At 47.0% G+C, this 22,961-nt stretch overlaps 1 protein-coding gene across 1 annotated transcript in view; it reads right to left on the reverse strand.

Annotated features, from left to right (window-relative positions):
* ZMYND10 (zinc finger MYND-type containing 10) overlaps positions 1–22,961 on the reverse strand; it is a 306,520-nt gene that overhangs the window by 256,674 nt on the left and 26,885 nt on the right. The window contains exon 2 of the mRNA XM_085627752.1: positions 21,012–21,120. Coding sequence (XP_085483878.1) covers positions 21,012–21,120 — 109 coding nt within the window. The remainder of the gene's footprint in view (positions 1–21,011; positions 21,121–22,961) is intronic.

The following is a 22,961-nucleotide window of genomic DNA, read 5'->3' on the forward strand; positions in this document are numbered from 1 at the left end:
TGGATATTTCTTTGGCCTCACCCCAACGCGTTTCGGAGCTCCTTGCTCCTTGATCACAGGCCGGCTGCTTCTGAGCAAATGCACATGGTAACAGTCCCGTGATGGGCTATTTATCGCTCTCCTATGGCTTGTCATCACCATCAGCCTTCTGGGACTCGTAGTCCTTGTGTTCAAATAATACCCTGAATGGGTTCTGCTTTAAAGCCATACTGTCAAACCCTCCATAGGGCCTCCAGTCCCGTTGCTGTTCAAAACAATAGGATTTCAAACCTGCCATTAGGTTACCTCAGTGTCCGTGAATCTGACACCAACAGTCCATAAAGTTATTTGCATGGCGGTGTCATCTTCCAGACCGGTGCCGCCGCCGGATGGTATTTAATTCATTCAAAGGTTGCCCTCAGTTGAAGACGCACACAATAGCAGGCAAACAGTGCCTCCTTGGCAATTTTCCTTATTCACTAAAGACAGCAGCGCGCCTGGATACTTCTTTGGCCTCACCCCAACGTGTTTCGGAGCTCCTTGTTCCTTGATCGCGGGTAGGCTGCTTCTGAGCAGATGCACAAGGTACCAGTCCCGTGATTGGCTATTTATCGCTCTCCTATGGCATGTCATCGCCATCAGCCTTCTGGGACTCGTAGTCCTTGAGCTCAAATAATACCCTGTATGGGTTCTGCTTTAAAGCCATACTGTCAAACCCTCCATAGGGCCTCCGGTCCCGTTGCTGTTCAAAACAATAGGATTTCAAACCTGCCATTCTGTTACCTCAGTGTCTGTGAATCCGACACCAACAGTCCATAAAGTTATTTGCATGGCGGTGCCATCTTCCCGACTGGAGCCGGCCGGTATATAATTCATTCAAAGGTTGCCCACAGCTGAAGACGCACACAATGGCAGGCAAACAGTGCCTCCTTGGCAATGTTCTTTATTCACTAAAGACAGCAGCGCGCCTGGATATTTCTTTGGCCTCACCCCAACGTGTTTCGGAGCTCCTTGCTCCTTGATCACGGGTCGGCTGCTTCTGAGCGGATGCACAAGGTACCAGTCCCGTGATTGGCTATTTGTCTCTCTCCTCTGGCTTGTCATCACCATCAGCCTTGTGGGACTCGTAGTCCTTGTGCTCAAATAATACCCTGAATGGGTTCTGCTTTAAAGCTATATATATATATATGTGTATATATATATATATATATATATATATATATATATATATATCTCATCGCTCCCGCTGCACCTCCAAACCAGCGCACTCAAAAGACGGGTGCTTCAAAACGCGAAGGTGCGTTCGCGTTCATAAATGCACGCTCATTCCCAGTCATCTCAAGAACTCGGGAAAGCACTCACGGGACACTCATGCAGTTGTTAGGTCGTTTATTGCATAGCGAGCATAGAAAACATGACGCGTTTCGGCTATGCCTTAGTCTGATGTTTTACAAATTTCGCGCCAAAGAAGCAACGTATTTAAATGAAACGTTACGTGGATCACATGACATCACAATTCATAGACATCATAGAAGGACAAACACATTAAGAGAATCATTGTAGGCAATTCATCGCCATTTTGGAATGTAAAAACAATTTGATAATATTGCTTATTACGCCGTGTATCGGCTTTCAAAATCAATCCCAAATTAGAAGTAAGGTTAAAAACTTCACGCATATCACCATATATGAGCATGTGATATCCCTCAAAGATAACAAAAATAAAGCCGTGTATCGGCAAACCAATGTCACATGAGAGATCTCGAAGCAACACAGGGGTCATTCTAAATTGCTTAACACGTTAAATAGCATTAAATATGTTAAGATAACATCCTATCATGTATCTATTGTCCTACATTCAAGTAAAACTTAAGAAAAATCACGCCGTGTATCGGCTAAGACCACATCATTGTTGCTAACATTGAAAAGTGTGATGATCCACATTTGTAATAATACCATTTAAAAAAAAATTTCCCCAAAAATGTCCAAAAGCTAACGTATATAGCCAATCTCACAAATACAATCACAGAATACCTTATAATCACACCATGTTATAGATTCCCATTCTTCAGTTACTAGTCTTACCTATAGTGTATAGATTCTTGCTACTCTTCAGTCTCCAAGATGAACTGACAGTTCCTCCCTCACATTCATACCCATCGGATTCTTGGTTCCTAAATCGATGATATATCGTGATTCAAGCCTGCGAAGTTGTTTAATTCTATCCCCTCCCCTGATGTTAGCGGGGACTTGATCTAAAACATAATAACGTAGCAATTCCCTATTGCCATTATGCTTCTCAGTGCCTTGCCACGGGATAGGTGACATCGTTCTTGGCTATCGCTCGCATATGTTCTAAAATGCGAATCTTAGCACAATGGATCGTGCTGCCCACGTAGCGTAACCCACATGGGCATTCCAGGCAATAGACCACATAGTTGGTATTGCAGGTAAGGAACTTTTTGATGGGCCGAGGACTCTTTAGACCAGTGACCATATAGGTCAGTGTTCTCTTGCTGCCAACGCAAGCTTTACACTTGCCACAAGGGAAGAAACCTCTAAGGTCCCTTAGAGTTCCCATCGCCTTGGGTCTAGTAGATAAGTGACTTTGTACCAAACTGTCCCTTAATGATCTGGCTTTTCTGAAAGTTACTAAAGGGGCAGGAGGGATGTCCGGACCAATAGTATGATCCGTTTTCAGGATATGCCAATTTTTTCTCAAAATCTTCTTTACTTGGTTGGCATCGTTTGAATAAGTTGTAACCATCCTGAATTTATTGGTACCTGACTCATCCATCTTATTTTTCTTTCTGCCCTCTTTCCTCTGCTGTGTATCCCTATTTGGATCACCATCCAACAGGGTGGTTCTCGGTATATTCCTGACTTTTTGCAGTGTGGTCTCAAGAAATGATTTACCGTATCCTCTTGCAATAAATCTACTGATACTTTCTCTTGCTGCATCTTCGAAATCATCAACTCTCGTACTGTTTCTCTTCAACCGTAAGAACTCACCATAAGGGATGTTTCTAACTAAACCAGGAAGATGGTTGCTCCTAGCATGAAGAGTCGAATTCCCAGCTGTGGGTTTCCGATATAGGGATACCGACAGTTGGTTGTTGATTACTCTGATCTTTAAATCAAGGAAATTGACAGTTTCAGAGCTTACCTCCCCACTAAATTCTAAATTAACAGTATTCTTATTCAAACTGTCAATAAAGGAAGAGGCTGTTTCGAAGGAGCCACCCCAGATAATACAGAGATCGTCGATATATCTATACCAACTTATGACCCTGTTGGAATCAATCAAGCCAGGTGTTTTGGACACCTGCTCCTCCCACCAGCCCACGAACAAGTTCGCGTAACTGGGGGCGAAGCAGGTGCCCATCGCAGTGCCAGATCTCTGGTGGTAAAAGTCTTCACCAAAAACAAAAATGTTGTTTTTTAAGCAAAATTCGGTAAATTGAAGAATCATAGTGTTATGTTCCGTGAATTTTAGGGGCTTCTTCTTGAGAAAATGGGCTACCGCCTCCAAGCCATGTTCATGTCTTATCCTGGTATATAGGCTGGTAATATCGAGCACAATGAGTTTATACTCAGGATTCCATTGTTGTTTTTCAATGTGCTTCAAGAAGTCTTGCGAATCCTTAATGTACGCAGGTAAGGTTTGGACCAATGGAAAAAGAAAAGAGTCAACAAAAATAGATAAATGTTCTGTTAGGCCCCCCTGAGAGGAAACAATGGGTCTTCCTGGGGGATGATCCTTATCCTTGTGGATTTTGGGTATGTGGTAAAACGTAGGGACAACTGGATTCAGGCAACGGAGGAACAGATACTCTTCCATGCATAGCATCGATTTATCAAGCCATGTTTTGATCATATCATGATACCTTCGGATACTATCCAGATAAGTATCCTTGGAAATCTTTTGATAGTTCTCCGCATCAGATAGTTGTCTCATCGCCTCCGTTTCGTAATTTTCCCTTGTTTGTAAAACCACGTTACCACCTTTGTCCGATGGTTTACAGATCACCATATGGTCATTGCCCAGGTTGCTAATCGCTGTGCGTTGCTCTTTGGTTATATTCTGCTTGGTATTAGAGTGTTGTAACTTTCCTCTCAAGGCCAAAAGATCTTTGTTAACTGCCTCAGCAAACACGTCGATGGCATCCATGGGTAACTGCGGTAGGAATTGTGAGGTGGGTTTAAAAACACTTATATCTCTCACTTGATTAAATCCCAAACGCGTGGTTCTTTGTATTAAGTCAGTTTCCGAGATGTTATCTTCCTGACTCCGATCTGTATTGTCCGTATGCAATGACTCCATTGTTTCAAGGGCAGCTAAGTCTTCACCTGTTAAGATGTCTGCCACTCCCGGTCGGCTTGAAGATTTTCTTGATTTCAAGGCGCTAGGTTTCAGCTTGAAATATTTATGAAGCTTAAATTTTCTTATTAGCTTGAAAAGATCGATACGAGTCTGTGTATATTCCATTCTGTTCGAGGGGCAAAAAGTTAGACCCAAACTAAGAACTTGTTGTTCTGCAGATGTAAGGGTTCTGGGTGTTAGATTAATGATGGTAAGATTGTCTAATTCCATTTCTTCCCCCTTCTGTTGCGAGAGGCCCTGGTAGGAGCTTTTCGTCCTTCTTCTCCAGCCGCCCCGCCTTGTCTTTCTTTTTCTTTTTCCCCCTCCGGAGGTCTGCTCTTGCCCCCTCTTAGCCATGTCTGCCTCATTATCCGGAATTCCTCCTGAAAAGGAGTCGCAGTAGGTCTTGCGTGTCCAGTGGTATCATCCGAAGATTCACCCCCCCGTAAGGTCCGATTCTGATGTTTCAATTCTGATGGTATCCGGTTCATTGCCTTTGGCTCTTAACTCTTTACGCGGGCCCTCGAATTTCTTGGCAAACCTTAGGACTCTTCCTAGGGCATAATCACGCTTGTCGCGTTCAAACTTTTCTTGCTTTCTTAATCTGATTTTGGCTTCATATTTAACAAGTCGTTTTTTCATTTGTTCTTTTAGTTCTTCTATCTTCTTTTTGTCCTCCTCCTTTTCGATCTCCATCTCCATTTTCTCAATTTCAAGTAGAGCTTTGTCTCTGTCGCTCCAAGCGAATTTGACCAATATTACTAGCATGCCTTTACTCGATTCCGCTGAGTGTGCAGCCCATTCATCTAGCAACTTAGGATCCGGGTTCTCATAGGCCGGAATGGTGTAAATTCGCAACCCCCTTGGGATGCGATCGACGTCAATGTAGCTCTGCAAGGAGGTGGCTTCCCACCATTTGCGTTGTTCCCGCTCATAGAGTCGTTCAAGTGCCATAAATTTCGTGGTCAAATTCGTAACTATGGGGAGCGCTCTGTTGCCCCGCTGTGTGGTATCGGTGGAAACACTGCTCTTGAACATGTCCTGAGCCGCTTCGCGGCGTTCAGATATGTTAAACATGCTCGCATAGGAAATTATTTCCTAAGACCAAACTGCAGGGTCCCTCGTCTGCCCAAATGGTTTCAGGGAAAAGAAACGAGTAAACGTTGGTAACTCGCTTACCGGTCGCCGCTTTCCGTTTGCTGTAAATACGTCACAAACTCCCGGACTCAGCAATCTCGTCCTCGCGGTCGATCCCAATTTTCTTCTTCCCCTTTACACCTCGACGGTGTCGCTGGTAAATCCAATCATCACTCCCGCTGCACCTCCAAACCAGCGCACTCAAAAGACGGGTGCTTCAAAACGCGAAGGTGCGTTCGCGTTCATAAATGCACGCTGTTAGACCTGTCAGCCCTTTGGGTGGTCCCTCCTCATCATTATTTATTTTGTCCCACTTTTGCCTCAAACCCTGTTTGAATTTTTCCTTTTTGGGAACCACCAGACTTTTTAGTGTTGCTACAGATTCAGGGAGCCATCTTAGCTACCCCTGAAACTTCTGTCTGAGGGCCTGAAGCACAAAATGGTGGCCTCCTGTGACATCACCAGCATCCACTGGAACCTACCAGCACCTTCCAGAACCTTCCAGGAGATTCCAGAACTGTGTGACAGTTGGAAACCGTTTAGAATGTTGGGAGGATAAGAGAGTGAGTTGGCAGTTGGAGCTGGCAGTTGGCACCTGACTGGTGAAGAGAGAGGAGCACAACAGTGAAGGAGGAAGGAGTGAAGCAGCAGGGGTGGAAACTTGTGCCTGGAGTGGGGTCCATAAACCCACCCTTGATACTTGTCCCTACTGATGGATCCCAGCCTATAGCCCTGTGTGGGGAGAAGACAGAAGAAAACCATCCTAAGGACCTGGACAGCAGGAACAGGCCTTAGAACCAAGAAGACAGCAAGATTCTGACCTGAGAACTGGTTTCCCTGGAGCCTGGCGTCGAGTAGCCGAAGACCTGGAGCCCGAGGTGGAGAAGCGGCGCTGACTGAGGTGGCAGACGTCGTACCCGGAGCCGCCTGAGGTCGTAAGAGGGCGCCGGCGGAGGTCGAGAGGAATACCAAGGGTCGAGAAGGAGGTGAACCGAGGTCGAGCGAGCGGCGTCATCGGAGGAGTGAAGTCCGCCCTCCGGAGTCGTCGGAGACCGAGGTAGAGGAGCACCGGAGGTCGGGAGTGAGGATCGCACTCCGGAGTCGCCCGGAACCTGTGAGGAGGAACACCGGAGGTCGGGGGTGAGGATCGCACCCCGGAGTCGCCGGAAGTCGACAGCGAGGCCAGGCCGGCCGACGTCATCGGAGCCGAGAGCGCCATCGGACCGGAGCCGCCCGAAGTCGACTTCGTGAAGAGACTGCCCGACGCCGTCGATTCGGAGGTCGAGATCGAACCGAGGCCACCGACGTCGGACCGGAGCCGCCTGCCGGCGTCGTCAAAGAACTGACATTGTGCCGAGGCCGCCGAGACCGAACCGGAACCGCCTCACGGCGTCGACACGACTCCAGCGGCGTCGGAACATCAGAAAAGGGCAGTAAGTGGAGTAGAGGGCGCCTAAGGCCCTGTGGAGACCTGAGAGACTACTCTAAGGGGCTAGGGAGGTGCTGAAACCCACCTGACTGTGCCTGGGGTGAACTGGGACTAACCTAGAGAGGTTGTGTGGAGAAGGGAAGCCAGGGCATTGGAATTCCCCCCTTTGATCTACCTCAGTTTAGGCCTCAGCCTTTGCCTCAGCCAGGGAGTAGAACCCCCCCCAAGCCTTCCACAACCCTACAAGCTGTGCCTGGGCCAAATCAGCCCTTAAGAATTGAAGTGTCATCTGATTCACGAAGTGTACTGTATACTTCTAATTATTTATTGGGGATACTGTATTTATTAAGTTCTTATCTATTTATTGCTGCACTGAATTTATAGGTCCACAGGACTTGTTGGTGTACAGTATTTATTGGTACAGTATTTATTGGTACAGTATTTATTACCTCAAAGTATTTAATTGTCTGTATATATTGCACTTGTATTTATGCCCTGTTATTTATGATCACCCCTATTTATTTCAGCAAACAGCCAATATTTATTTGACCTGCTCTATTTAAGAATTTGTATATTGTGATTGTTATTTATTTTCCCAATCAGCAACTAAGAGAAAAAGATAAAGAAGAATATTTTCATAATTTTTACGGTGTAGAGTCGTTTTTGGAACGGATGCACGCATGGTTATTGTATGGGTATATTGTATGCTTAGCACTGCGCCTGTTTCCTGACCACTCGAGCCAAGCTACCACAGTGTGTTCGGGGAGTCCACCACCACCCTGCGGAGTGGGAGTGGGCTGTTTCCAACATAAATTGGTGTTCAGTGGTGGGATAGAGCTGTGCCTGCATATACTCAACAATAACTGTGGGTAGTCCATAGGCCTACACCGGGAGTTTTCTCACAGCGGCCTTCCTAATTGTGGGTTTTTGTTTTTTCCAAATTTACTCTGGTGGTGGGAGGAGGTATTATTAAAGGTACCCCCCTACATTGTTACTACACAAAACCGGTCCTCTAACCTGAGTGGGCAAGATGGAGTTTGTTCTTGAAAATCTAGACACGTACACTGTGGCCCAACTCAGGGAGTTTTGCCAGCGAGAGGGGGTGTACTGTCCCCCAGGAGCAAAGAAGGGTGCACTCCAAACCAGCTTAAGGGCTTGGGGGGAGGCACGCAGGGAAAGCAAGGCTGAGGAGGAAGACAGGGATGGAGAGCCTGACCCCGAGGGGGCTGAGATGTACCAACCTGAGGTGGGGAACCTGTCAGCAGGGCCCAGGACACTTTCTAGGGGGGGCAGCCGTGCCTCTAGCGGTGGCTTGTCTGAAGTGGAGCTAACGGACCGGAGGGAGAAAAGACAGCTCACATGGGACTTAGCAAGGCTGGAAAAGGAGAAGGAGGAGCAGAGGATGGCCCATGAATTGCGACTGAAAGAAATAGATCTTCAGATCTTGAGAATCGGGGCACAACCTGTTCCTAATGGTGGCAGCCAAACCCAAGAGATCACCAGGGAATCTAAACCATACCTGCCAAAGGACATAGTGGCTAGCTATGGAGTGGGCGACGATATCGCCAAGTGGCTAGCGGCCTATGAGGTCTCACTGAGGGCCCATGGGGTTCCGGAGAAGTACTGGGGAGGGGGATTGTATAAGTACATGCCTCCAGCTGGTAGGGATGCTTTATTGGCCCTCGAAGAGGATGAGCAAACCCACTACCCCACCATGAAACTGGCGCTCATCAGAAAGTTTGGACTAACACCTGAAAAGTACAGACAGAAGTTCAGGGGTACTCACAAGCTGGACTCGCAGAATTGGGTGGACTTCCTGGACTATGCGAAGAAGGCAATGGAAGGTTGGATTCAGGGCAGTGAAGTGAGGAACTACGAGGAGTTGTTTGACCTAGTACTGAAGGAACACCTGCTCGAGAAATGTTTCCCTGAACTGCGGCAACACCTGGTGGATAGCAAGCTGACCAGTCCCCGGAAGCTTGCTGAGGAGGCGGACATTTGGGCTAGTACCCGGGTGTCCACAAGGGGGACTGGAGGGGATACTCAAAAGGCCGGACAGGGCGCCCCCCAGAAGAAAGAGGGAGGGGAAAAGAAAAAGGAGTTCTCCAAAGGCCCCCAAAATAACTTCCAAGGGAAGGGAACAGGATTCACCTCTAAGGCTAACCCACCCAGAAACCCTAATCCTGGCCAGAGTCAGCAGCCAAGGGTTGTCCATTGCTATGAGTGCGGTGGCGTTGGACACTATAAAGGAGATCCGAAGTGTCAGAAACGATCACCCCCTCCCACTGGAGGAAAGCCCCCCGGAGTAGCTAGTGTAGTGCTCGGGGAGGAGATGCCCTTAACTAAGGGAAGGGAGTGGGCGGGTGTCACTTTAGTGTCCCTGGGAGAACGGGAGATGGTTCCTAAGATCCAGGTGCCCGCAAATACCGCAAAGTATGGGCAGTGGATCACCATCAACGGCCAAAGAGGGGAGGCTCTGAGAGACACAGGAGCCAGTATGACTATGGTACGTAGCCAACTGGTGTCTCCAGAGCAAGTCATTCCCGATGTACTCCACCCAGCCGCGATGGCTGACGGCAGAACCGGCCACTATCCCGTGGCTGAGGTTCCCTTTGAATGGGGGGGGGTTGCAGGTTCACTTCGAGTTGCCGTAAGCCCTGCCGTGCCAGTCGATTGTCTGCTGGGCAATGACATGGAGCACAACGCTTGGAAGGAGGTGGAATACCGGACTCATACCGAGATGCTGGGTACACCTGACTGGGCCTGTGTTAGCACAAGGTCCGAGACTACCCGAAGAGGGAGTTCATTCCGGCTGGAGCCTGGAACAAAGGCCCAGCCAGCTGCCAGTCAAGGGAAGAACCGAGGACAGGAGGAGCCTGCCTCGGCGTCTCCACCCCGTAGGACGGATAGGCCACCGGAGGTGGTGGGCCAGGAGTCTGCGGAGGGGGACGTTACCAACCTGGAGGACTTACCCATCCCGGCCGAGTGGCACGTGGAGGGAGGCCCGTCCAGGGAGGAATTCTGCCAGGGCCAGAGGGAGTGCCCTACCCTTGAGGGGCTGAGGCGACAGGCCGAAGCCCAGGCAGCAGGGAACGTTGAAGGGAACTACAGTGTTTACTGGGAGGATGGCCTCCTCTACAGTGAACCCAAGGCACCCCTACATGGATCGTCACGAGCCTTGGTAGTTCCTCAACGTTACCGAGCCTTCCTTTTAGAGTTGGCTCACGAGATACCATTGGCAGGACACCTGGGGCAAGACAAGACCTTCGCCCGTCTTGTCCCACACTTTTATTGGCCTCAGATGAAAGTGACGTCCGATACCTACTGCCGGACATGTGTGTCTTGCCAAGCCAGTGGGAAAACAGGGGTGAAGCTGAAAGCTCCCCTGGAACCACTTCCTGTCGTTAGCACCCCCTTTGAAAGGGTGGGCATCGACATTGTGGGTCCATTAGATCCACCGACTACAGCTGGTCACAGGTTTATCCTGGTTCTGGTGGATCATGCCACACGGTACCCAGAGGCAATACCTCTGAGGACCATAACAGCACCTGTTGTGGCAAGGGCCCTGATGGGAATCTTTACCCGAGTGGGTTTTCCCAAGGAAGTTGTGTCCGACAGGGGGACCAACTTCATGTCAGCATATATGCGGGCAATGTGGAAGGAGTGTGGAGTGACCTACCGGTTCACGACTCCTTACCACCCCCAGACCAATGGTCTGGTGGAGAGGTTTAATAAAACCTTGAAAGGCATGATCAGAAGTCTGCCTGAGAGCCTGCGGAGGAAATGGGACGTCCTCCTACCCTGTCTACTTTTCTCTTACAGGGAAGTGCCACAGAAGGGAGTGGGCTTCAGCCCCTTCGAGCTTCTGTATGGGCACCCTGTACGTGGACCTCTTAACCTGGTGAGAGACGGATGGGAAAGAACTCCCAGAAAGCTCCCCCAGGATGTGGTGAGCTACATGCTGGCCTTCCGGAGCCAAATGGCCAAGTTGTGGAAGCAAGCTTCTGACAACTTGGAAGCCAGCCAAGCAGTGATGAAGGCGTGGTATGACCACAACGCTCACCCGGTGGAGTTGGAGCCTGGCCAGAAGGTGTGGGTGATCGAACCAGGAGAGCTTAGTGCCCTCCAGGATCGCTGGTCAGGACCCTTTGAGGTGTTGGAGAAGAAGGGTAAGGCTACCTACTTGGTGGACCTGAAGACCCCTCGTCAGCCCCTGCGGGTGCTGCATGCCAACCGCCTCAAACCCCACCACGAGAGGCCCGAAGTCATCTTGATGATGGTGACTGACGGAGGAGAGGACGTGGAAAGCGAGCCTCTCCCTGATCTGTTTGCGTCTCAGGAAAAGGATGGGTCGGTGGAGGGAGTGATTCTCTCCCCATCTCTAACTCCTGAACAGCAGGAGGACTGTCGCCAGGTCCTGGGGCAGTACTCTTCGTTGTTCTCCCTTGTCCCGGGTAGGACTCACCTGTGCGTCCATGACGTGGACACAGGAGACAGCCCACCTGTGAAGTCCAAGATCTACCGGATGTCAGACAAGGTGAAGGCCAGCATTCATAGTGAAGTCACTAAGATGCTGGAGCTAGGAGTGATTGAACCTTCTAGCAGCCCCTGGTCCAGTCCGGTGGTGTTAGTACCAAAAGCTGCACCACCGGGTGCCCAACCAGAACTGAGGTTCTGTGTGGACTACCGGGGACTGAATTCAGTGACAAAGACTGATGCTCATCCGATCCCTAGGGCGGATGAATTAATTGACCGGCTGGGAGCTGCCCAATATCTAAGTACCTTTGACCTTACTTCAGGGTACTGGCAGATCTCTTTGACTAATGGAGCAAGGGAAAGGTCAGCCTTCTCCACGCCCAATGGCCACTACCAGTTCTGTGTGATGCCCTTTGGGCTCAAGAACGCACCTGCCACGTTTCAGCGCCTGGTAAACCAGATCCTCACCGGAATGGAGAGTTTCTCTGCTGCTTATCTGGATGACATAGCCGTCTTCAGTAACAGCTGGGAGGATCACTTGCGTCACCTGCAAGCTGTTCTCCAGGCCCTGAGACAAGCTGGATTGACGATCAAGGCCAGCAAGTGCCAGATCGGGCAGGGGTCGGTAGTGTACGTTGGACACTTGGTGGGTAGGGGAACGGTGCAGCCCCTCCAGGCGAAGATCGAGGCCATCATGGCCTGGGAACCCCCCAAGACACAGACTGAGGTCCGAGCATTTTTGGGCCTCACGGGATACTATCGCCGCTTCGTGAAGGGGTACGGTACCATCGTAGCCCCTCTCACGGAGCTCACGTCCAAGAAACAACCTCGACGGGTAGTCTGGACGGAGGCTTGTCAGCAAGCCTTTGAGAGATTGAAGAAAGCCATGTGCGAGGCCCCGGTCTTACGGGCCCCAGACTTTTCCAAGAAGTTCATTGTCCAGACAGATGCATCAGAACATGGCATTGGGGCAGTGTTATCGCAACTCAACGAAGAGGGTCTGGATCAACCCGTGGTCTTCCTATCCAGGAGACTACTTCCCAGGGAACAGAAGTGGAGTGCAATAGAGCGTGAAGCCTTTGCAGTGGTATGGGCTCTGAAGAAGTTGCGGCCATACCTGTTTGGCTCGCACTTCCTGGTTCAGACCGACCACAGACCCCTTCGTTGGCTGATGCAAATGAAGGGGGAGAATCCCAAGTTGTTGAGGTGGTCTATTTCCCTACAGGGGATGGACTTTCAGGTGGAACATCGGCCTGGAGTGGACCACGCCAATGCAGACGGTCTCTCAAGGTATTTCCGCCTTAGTGATGAGAACTCCCAAGGGGTTGGGTAGCTCTCCCCACTTTCAGCTGGGGGGGACGCGTGTTAGACCTGTCAGCCCTTTGGGTGGTCCCTCCTCATCATTATTTATTTTGTCCCACTTTTGCCTCAAACCCTGTTTGAATTTTTCCTTTTTGGGAACCACCAGACTTTTTAGTGTTGCTACAGATTCAGGGAGCCATCTTAGCTACCCCTGAAACTTCTGTCTGAGGGCCTGAAGCACAAAATGGTGGCCTCCTGTGACATCACCAGCATCCACTGGAACCTACCAGCACCTTCCAGAACCTTCCAGGAGATTCCAGAACTGTGTGACAGTTGGAAACCGTTTAGAATGTTGGGAGGATAAGAGAGTGAGTTGGCAGTTGGAGCTGGCAGTTGGCACCTGACTGGTGAAGAGAGAGGAGCACAACAGTGAAGGAGGAAGGAGTGAAGCAGCAGGGGTGGAAACTTGTGCCTGGAGTGGGGTCCATAAACCCACCCTTGATACTTGTCCCTACTGATGGATCCCAGCCTATAGCCCTGTGTGGGGAGAAGACAGAAGAAAACCATCCTAAGGACCTGGACAGCAGGAACAGGCCTTAGAACCAAGAAGACAGCAAGATTCTGACCTGAGAACTGGTTTCCCTGGAGCCTGGCGTCGAGTAGCCGAAGACCTGGAGCCCGAGGTGGAGAAGCGGCGCTGACTGAGGTGGCAGACGTCGTACCCGGAGCCGCCTGAGGTCGTAAGAGGGCGCCGGCGGAGGTCGAGAGGAATACCAAGGGTCGAGAAGGAGGTGAACCGAGGTCGAGCGAGCGGCGTCATCGGAGGAGTGAAGTCCGCCCTCCGGAGTCGTCGGAGACCGAGGTAGAGGAGCACCGGAGGTCGGGAGTGAGGATCGCACTCCGGAGTCGCCCGGAACCTGTGAGGAGGAACACCGGAGGTCGGGGGTGAGGATCGCACCCCGGAGTCGCCGGAAGTCGACAGCGAGGCCAGGCCGGCCGACGTCATCGGAGCCGAGAGCGCCATCGGACCGGAGCCGCCCGAAGTCGACTTCGTGAAGAGACTGCCCGACGCCGTCGATTCGGAGGTCGAGATCGAACCGAGGCCACCGACGTCGGACCGGAGCCGCCTGCCGGCGTCGTCAAAGAACTGACATTGTGCCGAGGCCGCCGAGACCGAACCGGAACCGCCTCACGGCGTCGACACGACTCCAGCGGCGTCGGAACATCAGAAAAGGGCAGTAAGTGGAGTAGAGGGCGCCTAAGGCCCTGTGGAGACCTGAGAGACTACTCTAAGGGGCTAGGGAGGTGCTGAAACCCACCTGACTGTGCCTGGGGTGAACTGGGACTAACCTAGAGAGGTTGTGTGGAGAAGGGAAGCCAGGGCATTGGAATTCCCCCCTTTGATCTACCTCAGTTTAGGCCTCAGCCTTTGCCTCAGCCAGGGAGTAGAACCCCCCCCAAGCCTTCCACAACCCTACAAGCTGTGCCTGGGCCAAATCAGCCCTTAAGAATTGAAGTGTCATCTGATTCACGAAGTGTACTGTATACTTCTAATTATTTATTGGGGATACTGTATTTATTAAGTTCTTATCTATTTATTGCTGCACTGAATTTATAGGTCCACAGGACTTGTTGGTGTACAGTATTTATTGGTACAGTATTTATTGGTACAGTATTTATTACCTCAAAGTATTTAATTGTCTGTATATATTGCACTTGTATTTATGCCCTGTTATTTATGATCACCCCTATTTATTTCAGCAAACAGCCAATATTTATTTGACCTGCTCTATTTAAGAATTTGTATATTGTGATTGTTATTTATTTTCCCAATCAGCAACTAAGAGAAAAAGATAAAGAAGAATATTTTCATAATTTTTACGGTGTAGAGTCGTTTTTGGAACGGATGCACGCATGGTTATTGTATGGGTATATTGTATGCTTAGCACTGCGCCTGTTTCCTGACCACTCGAGCCAAGCTACCACAGTGTGTTCGGGGAGTCCACCACCACCCTGCGGAGTGGGAGTGGGCTGTTTCCAACACACGCTCATTCCCAGTCATCTCAAGAACACGGGAAAGCACTCACGGGACACTCATGCAGTTGTTAGGTCGTTTATTGCATAGCGAGCATAGAAAACATGACGCGTTTCGGCTATGCCTTAGTCTGATGTTTTACAAATTTCGCGCCAAAGAAGCAACGTATTTAAATGAAACGTTACGTGGATCACATGACATCACAATTCATAGACATCATAGAAGGACAAACACATTAAGAGAATCATTGTAGGCAATTCATCGCCATTTTGGAATGTAAAAACAATTTGATAATATTGCTTATTACGCCGTGTATCGGCTTTCAAAATCAATCCCAAATTAGAAGTAAGGTTAAAAACTTCACGCATATCGCCATATATGAGCATGTGATATCCCTCAAAGATAACAAAAATAAAGCCGTGTATCGGCAAACCAATGTCACATGAGAGATCTCGAAGCAACACAGGGGTCATTCTAAATTGCTTAACACGTTAAATAGCATTAAATATGTTAAGATAACATCCTATCATGTATCTATTGTCCTACATTCAAGTAAAACTTAAGAAAAATCACGCCGTGTATCGGCTAAGACCACATCATTGTTGCTCGGCGTGATTTTTCTTAAGTTTTACTTGAATGTAGGACAATAGATACATGTCTAAGAATTGTGATGTCATGTGATCCACGTAACGTTTCATTTAAATACGTTGCTTCTTTGGCGCGAAATTTGTAAAACATCAGACTAAGGCATAGCCGAAACGCGTCATGTTTTCTATGCTCGCTATGCAATAAACGACCTGCATGAGTGTCCCGTGAGTGCTTTCCCGAGTTCTTGAGATGACTGGGAATGAGCGTGCATTTATGAACGCGAACGCACCTTCGCGTTTTGAAGCACCCGTCTTTTGAGTGCGCTGGTTTGGAGGTGCAGCGGGAGCGATGATTGGATTTACCAGCGACACCGTCGAGGTGTAAAGGGGAAGAAGAAAATTGGGATCGACCGCGAGGACGAGATTGCTGAGTCCGGGAGTTTGTGACGTATTTACAGCAAACAGAAAGCGGCGACCGGTAAGCGAGTTACCAACGTTTACTCCTTTCTTTTCCCTGAAACCATTTGGGCAGAGGAGGGACCCTGCAGTTTGGTCTTAGGAAATAATTTCCTATGCGAGCATGTTTAACATATCTGAACGCCGCGAAGCGGCTCAGGACATGTTCAAGAGCAGTGTTTCCACCGATACCACACAGCGGGGCAACAGAGCGCTCCCCATAGTTACGAATTTGACCACGAAATTTATGGCACTTGAACGACTCTATGAGCGGGAACGACGCAAATGGTGGGAAGCCACCTCCTTGCAGAGCTACATTGACGTCGATCGCATCCCAAGGGGGTTGCGAATTTACACCATTCCGGCCTATGAGAACCCGGATCCTAAGTTGCTAGATGAATGGGCTGCACACTCAGCGGAATCGAGTAAAGGCATGCTAGTAATATTGGTCAAATTCGCTTGGAGCGACAGAGACAAAGCTCTACTTGAAATTGAGAAAATGGAGATGGAGATCGAAAAGGAGGAGGACAAAAAGAAGATAGAAGAACTAAAAGAACAAATGAAAAAACGACTTGTTAAATATGAAGCCAAAATCAGATTAAGAAAGCAAGAAAAGTTTGAACGCGATGAGCGTGATTATGCCCTAGGAAGAGTCCTAACGTTTGCCAAGAAATTCGAGGGCCCACGTAAAGAGTTAAGAGCCAAAGGCAATGAACCGGATACCATCAGAATTGAAACATCAGAATCGGACCTTACGGGGGGTGAATCTTCGGATGATACCACTGGACACGCAAGACCTACTGCGACTCCTTTTCAGGAGGAATTCCGGATAATGAGGCAGACATGGCTAAGAGGGGGCAAGAGCAGACCTCCGGAGGGGGAAAAAGAAAAAGAAAGACAAGGCGGGGCGGCTGGAGAAGAAGGACGAAAAGCTCCTACCAGGGCCTCTCGCAACAGAAGGGGGAAGAAATGGAATTAGACAATCTTACCATCATTAATCTAACACCCAGAACCCTTACATCTGCAGAACAACAAGTTCTTAGTTTGGGTCTAACTTTTTGCCCCTCGAACAGAATGGAATATACACAGACTCGTATCGATCTTTTCAAGCTAATAAGAAAATTTAAGCTTCATAAATATTTCAAGCTGAAACCTAGCGCCTTGAAATCAAGAAAATCTTCAAGCCGACCGGGAGTGGCAGACATCTTAACAGGTGAAGACTTAGCTGCCCTTGAAACAATGGAGTCATTGCATACGGACAATACAGATCGGAGTCAGGAAGATAACATCTCGGAAACTGACTTAATACAAAGAACCACGCGTTTGGGATTTAATCAAGTGAGAGATACAAGTGTTTTTAAACCCACCTCACAATTCCTACCGCAGTTACCCATGGATGCCATCGACGTGTTTGCTGAGGCAGTTAACAAAGATCTTTTGGCCTTGAGAGGAAAGTTACAACACTCTAATACCAAGCAGAATATAACCAAAGAGCAACGCACAGCGATTAGCAACCTGGGCAATGACCATATGGTGATCTGTAAACCATCGGACAAAGGTGGTAACGTGGTTTTACAAACAAGGGAAAATTACGAAACGGAGGCGATGAGACAACTATCTGATGCGGAGAACTATCAAAAGATTTCCAAGGATACTTATCTGGATAGTATCCGAAGGTATCATGATATGATCAAAACATGGCTTGATAAATCAATGCTATGCATGGAAGAGTATCTGTTCCTCCGTTGCCTGAATCCAGTTGTCCCTACGTTTTACCACATACCCAAAATCCACAAGGATAAGGATCATCCCCCAGGAAGACCCATTGTTTCCTCTCAGGGGGGCCTAACAGAACATTTATCTATTTTTGTTGACTCTTTTCTTTTTCCATTGGTCCAAACCTTACCTGCGTACATTAAGGATTCGCAAGACTTCTTGAAGCACATTGAAAAACAACAATGGAATCCTGAGTATAAACTCATTGTGCTCGATATTACCAGCCTATATACCAGGATAAGACATGAACATGGCTTGGAGGCGGTAGCCCATTTTCTCAAGAAGAAGCCCCTAAAATTCACGGAACATAACACTATGATTCTTCAATTTACCGAATTTTGCTTAAAAAACAACATTTTTGTTTTTGGTGAAGACTTTTACCACCAGAGATCTGGCACTGCGATGGGCACCTGCTTCGCCCCCAGTTACGCGAACTTGTTCGTGGGCTGGTGGGAGGAGCAGGTGTCCAAAACACCTGGCTTGATTGATTCCAACAGGGTCATAAGTTGGTATAGATATATCGACGATCTCTGTATTATCTGGGATGGCTCCTTCGAAACAGCCTCTTCCTTTATTGACAGTTTGAATAAGAATACTGTTAATTTAGAATTTAGTGGGGAGGTAAGCTCTGAAACTGTCAATTTCCTTGATTTAAAGATCAGAGTAATCAACAACCAACTGTCGGTATCCCTATATCGGAAACCCACAGCTGGGAATTCGACTCTTCATGCTAGGAGCAACCATCTTCCTGGTTTAGTTAGAAACATCCCTTATGGTGAGTTCTTACGGTTGAAGAGAAACAGTACGAGAGTTGATGATTTCGAAGATGCAGCAAGAGAAAGTATCAGTAGATTTATTGCAAGAGGATACGGTAAATCATTTCTTGAGACCACACTGCAAAAAGTCAGGAATATACCGAGAACCACCCTGTTGGATGGTGATCCAAATAGGGATACACAGCAGAGGAAAGAGGGCAGAAAGAAAAATAAGATGGATGAGTCAGGTACCAATAAATTCAGGACGGTTACAACTTATTCAAACGATGCCAACCAAGTAAAGAAGATTTTGAGAAAAAATTGGCATATCCTGAAAACGGATCATACTATTGGTCCGGACATCCCTCCTGCCCCTTTAGTAACTTTCAGAAAAGCCAGATCATTAAGGGACAGTTTGGTACAAAGTCACTTATCTACTAGACCCAAGGCGATGGGAACTCTAAGGGACCTTAGAGGTTTCTTCCCTTGTGGCAAGTGTAAAGCTTGCGTTGGCAGCAAGAGAACACTGACCTATATGGTCACTGGTCTAAAGAGTCCTCGGCCCATCAAAAAGTTCCTTACCTGCAATACCAACTATGTGGTCTATTGCCTGGAATGCCCATGTGGGTTACGCTACGTGGGCAGCACGATCCATTGTGCTAAGATTCGCATTTTAGAACATATGCGAGCGATAGCCAAGAACGATGTCACCTATCCCGTGGCAAGGCACTACGCTGAGAAGCATAATGGCAATAGGGAATTGCTACGTTATTATGTTTTAGATCAAGTCCCCGCTAACATCAGGGGAGGGGATAGAATTAAACAACTTCGCAGGCTTGAATCACGATATATCATCGATTTAGGAACCAAGAATCCGATGGGTATGAATGTGGGGGAGGAACTGTCAGTTCATCTTGGAGACTGAAGAGTAGCAAGAATCTATACACTATAGGTAAGACTAGTAACTGAAGAATGGGAATCTATAACATGGTGTGATTATAAGGTATTCTGTGATTGTATTTGTGAGATTGGCTATACACGTTAGCTTTTGGACATTTTTGGGGAAAATTTTTTTTAAATGGTATTATTACAAATGTGGATCATCACACTTTTCAATGTTAGCAACAATGATGTGGTCTTAGCCGATACACGGCGTGATTTTTCTTAAGTTTTACTTGAATGTAGGACAATAGATACATGATAGGATGTTATCTTAACATATTTAATGCTATTTAACGTGTTAAGCAATTTAGAATGACCCCTGTGTTGCTTCGAGATCTCTCATGTGACATTGGTTTGCCGATACACGGCTTTATTTTTGTTATCTTTGAGGGATATCACATGCTCATATATGGCGATATGCGTGAAGTTTTTAACCTTACTTCTAATTTGGGATTGATTTTGAAAGCCGATACACGGCGTAATAAGCAATATTATCAAATTGTTTTTACATTCCAAAATGGCGATGAATTGCCTACAATGATTCTCTTAATGTGTTTGTCCTTCTATGATGTCTATGAATTGTGATGTCATGTGATCCACGTAACGTTTCATTTAAATACGTTGCTTCTTTGGCGCGAAATTTGTAAAACATCAGACTAAGGCATAGCCGAAACGCGTCATGTTTTCTATGCTCGCTATGCAATAAACGACCTAACAACTGCATGAGTGTCCCGTGAGTGCTTTCCCGAGTTCTTGAGATGACTGGGAATGAGCGTGCATATATATATATATATATATATATATATATATATATATATATATATATACATATATACATATATGTATATATACACCAGTTGTGTTGCCAATAAATTGTCCTTGAGCGATACCGACTGTGCTGGAGTCTGTCTTGATTGAATGGCAGGTGTGTGGATCTGATATATATATATAAAAAGAAAGAGTATTTGCCTAATGCTATGTTTAGTAATGCTTAAAAGCAAATAAATGCTTAAAGTTTTAATAATTGCTTAAAGACAATGTAAAGAAAATTGTGATATAATGCATTTTAAAAGGGAAAAGAGAACAAGCCTTAATTTCCAAGGGATATATAAATAATTTTAAATGAGGAACAAATATTCAACTGTCGCAACAATGAAATTAAATAAAAAGTATATTGGTTATAAAACGGACAGACGTGTAGGCAGCCACCCGAGAGCAGACCTTGATAAATTAACATGTTTTTGCCATTCCCAATCCAAGCTTCGAAATTGGATGGTTAAATACAACTTGATACACAAATGAAAGAAGATCTGCCAAACAAATTAGGTAGCAATGGCTAATTGTTTGTTTCCAAAAGGCAGTTATTTTTAACCCAAGTCAGATACATTATTATGAAAATCTGCGGCAACCTTAAATATGTTTCAGTCTCTCGAATGGCGGATAAAAACATCATTGATTGATATAAAATCTTAATGCATGCCAACAACAAAACTGCTTGTCAGGAATGCAGAATTCTCAACAACTCATTGATGGCAGTGAAGCACATACAGCTCTGTGAATTTCCACAACACAAGTAATTTCAAGAAAATATACCATTACAGCAAAGCTAACAATAAAGCAGAACAACACATGGTGTATATGCGCACAATCAGAAACTGAGCAATTCTAAATCCACTTTCACAATCAAAACCAGTGGCTGTTTCAGGTGAGAGGCCATGATCGATGACAATGTGTCTCTGGGCTCTGCCACAAGCGTGGATATGGTTATCATTACCTTTTGATAAGTCACCAATAGCTCCTTCACATACTCATCCTGGGTCGCTGATGCATTCAAGATCGCCTGCATGTTTAACTTCTCAAAATATTCATGTTGCTTGAACCACCTGAAAAATTAGACGTAAAAGGTAACCCATTTGATCATATGCAGTGGAAATGACTAATCTGGAGTTCAAGACACACCCAGGCTTATAATGACCAAGGGAAGCCTTGCCCTTGCTTCTTCTACCACACTTAAGCAACCAGTGGATAAGGGTTATGAAATTCTGCTATAAGCAATGATTACTGACCAACTAAAATATTTAAAAAAGATCAAGAGAGTGGATTAATTGGAAACAGAGGTCATACAGTAGATTGTTACATAGACTGCTTACTTTATTTTAGTAGGGGACACTTACGACTTTGAGTAAAAATCCCCCTGAGCACATACAATTGTTGCAGAGTCCTTTTTTAAGGGTCTTAAAATGATTGAAAAGATGCTTTCCTACAGGGGGACAGGACAATTGTGCTCACAGATTCACATATGCTAACATTAATCGCATTATCAAACCCATTTCCCCCCAAGATAAAGCAGTCACTATCTATTACGCGAAGCCACAACGCGTCGATACGGTGAGGGGAATCAGGACAGTAAGACACTGGCTAATATGCTCTGTACACCCAGGACCCATGACTACGTAGTGGAGCTTGTAGATGAACGTTCGTAAAGTCACACGACTCCAACTTCTATACTCACCACGATGACTTCCTTTTATTCTCAACTATATTAAACTAACTCTGCACTGCTTACCATAGGGACTCGATACATACCTTGATACTGTACAACTTCTATGGCTTGACCAAGCCCATCGCTTATACTTAGCCTCACCCTTCACTGAGGAGGAGGTGCGACAAGTAATACGCAGTCTCCCAAATAATATAAGGCACCTTGTTTAGAAGGGCTCACAACCTCCTTTTACAAAGAATACGCCACTCTACTGATCCCCCAGCTGTTATCTATGTTCCAAGCTTCCCTGGAAGCTCATGATTTGCCCCGTCCCTTCGTGAAGTGGTAATCGTCACAATATTTAAACCTGGTAAACCCACAAACCAATGTGACTCTTACAGGCCACTTTCCATGATAAACGTGGACAACTAAATTTTGGCCACACTCATCGCCAACCGACTCCTCCCTCTCGTGCCAGACATAGTCCATCCTGACCAGTCGAGCTTTGTGCCCGATCTTTCCACGGCACACAATCTCCATACATTGTTTGCAGTCATGCATAGCGTGCAGCCTGGCGGCAATCACCGCCCTCCTAGACGCCACTCGATTCTTTAGAATACCCCTTTTTTAGGTCTCGCCTGAGCTAGCGCATGCGCTAGCTCAAGCGAGACCTTTAGTAAGGGTTCCAGAAAATGCTAATCAAAGATAGGTTATGCCGTTCCTTTCAAATCAGAAGTTAAAGAGTCACGGAAGACAGGGGTCCCATGGGTCCCATTATATGGGATTAGTGTTGGGAATCCATAATTTGGATAGTAATGCCCTCACACACCCTTGCAGGTGTCATGCTTCATCATCTGGGCTGCTCCTCGTCGGGTCGGCGGTGCAATACCCAACGGGCTCCCTAAAATTAGGGGCTCTTTGGCGGAGATCTTTTTATCCAAAAGCCGTATGGTGAAATGCGGGTGTGGGGCCAGTATTGTGTAGATGAGGTGACGTGAGTTAAAATAGAGCTGGGAGTGCCAAAGTAAACAAGTATTTATTCTGGGGGTCTCCTACCCTAATTAAAAATAAAGAGCAAGGCACTAGCCTGAGTGTAATGTCTCGTGTAGTGTTTTTCCTTGTTCTATCAGGTGTGGCAACATGTTTCTCGCTATTTGGATGAGTATCCTCGCGATTCTTCAGGACCAAAAAAATAGAGATAACTATCTACACATAAGCTGCGTGGTATTTTACTACTCACAG

The sequence above is a fragment of the Triturus cristatus genome, chromosome 9 (assembly GCF_964204655.1).
Source record: "Triturus cristatus chromosome 9, aTriCri1.1, whole genome shotgun sequence".
In the NCBI taxonomy this organism is placed as follows: domain Eukaryota; kingdom Metazoa; phylum Chordata; class Amphibia; order Caudata; family Salamandridae; genus Triturus; species Triturus cristatus.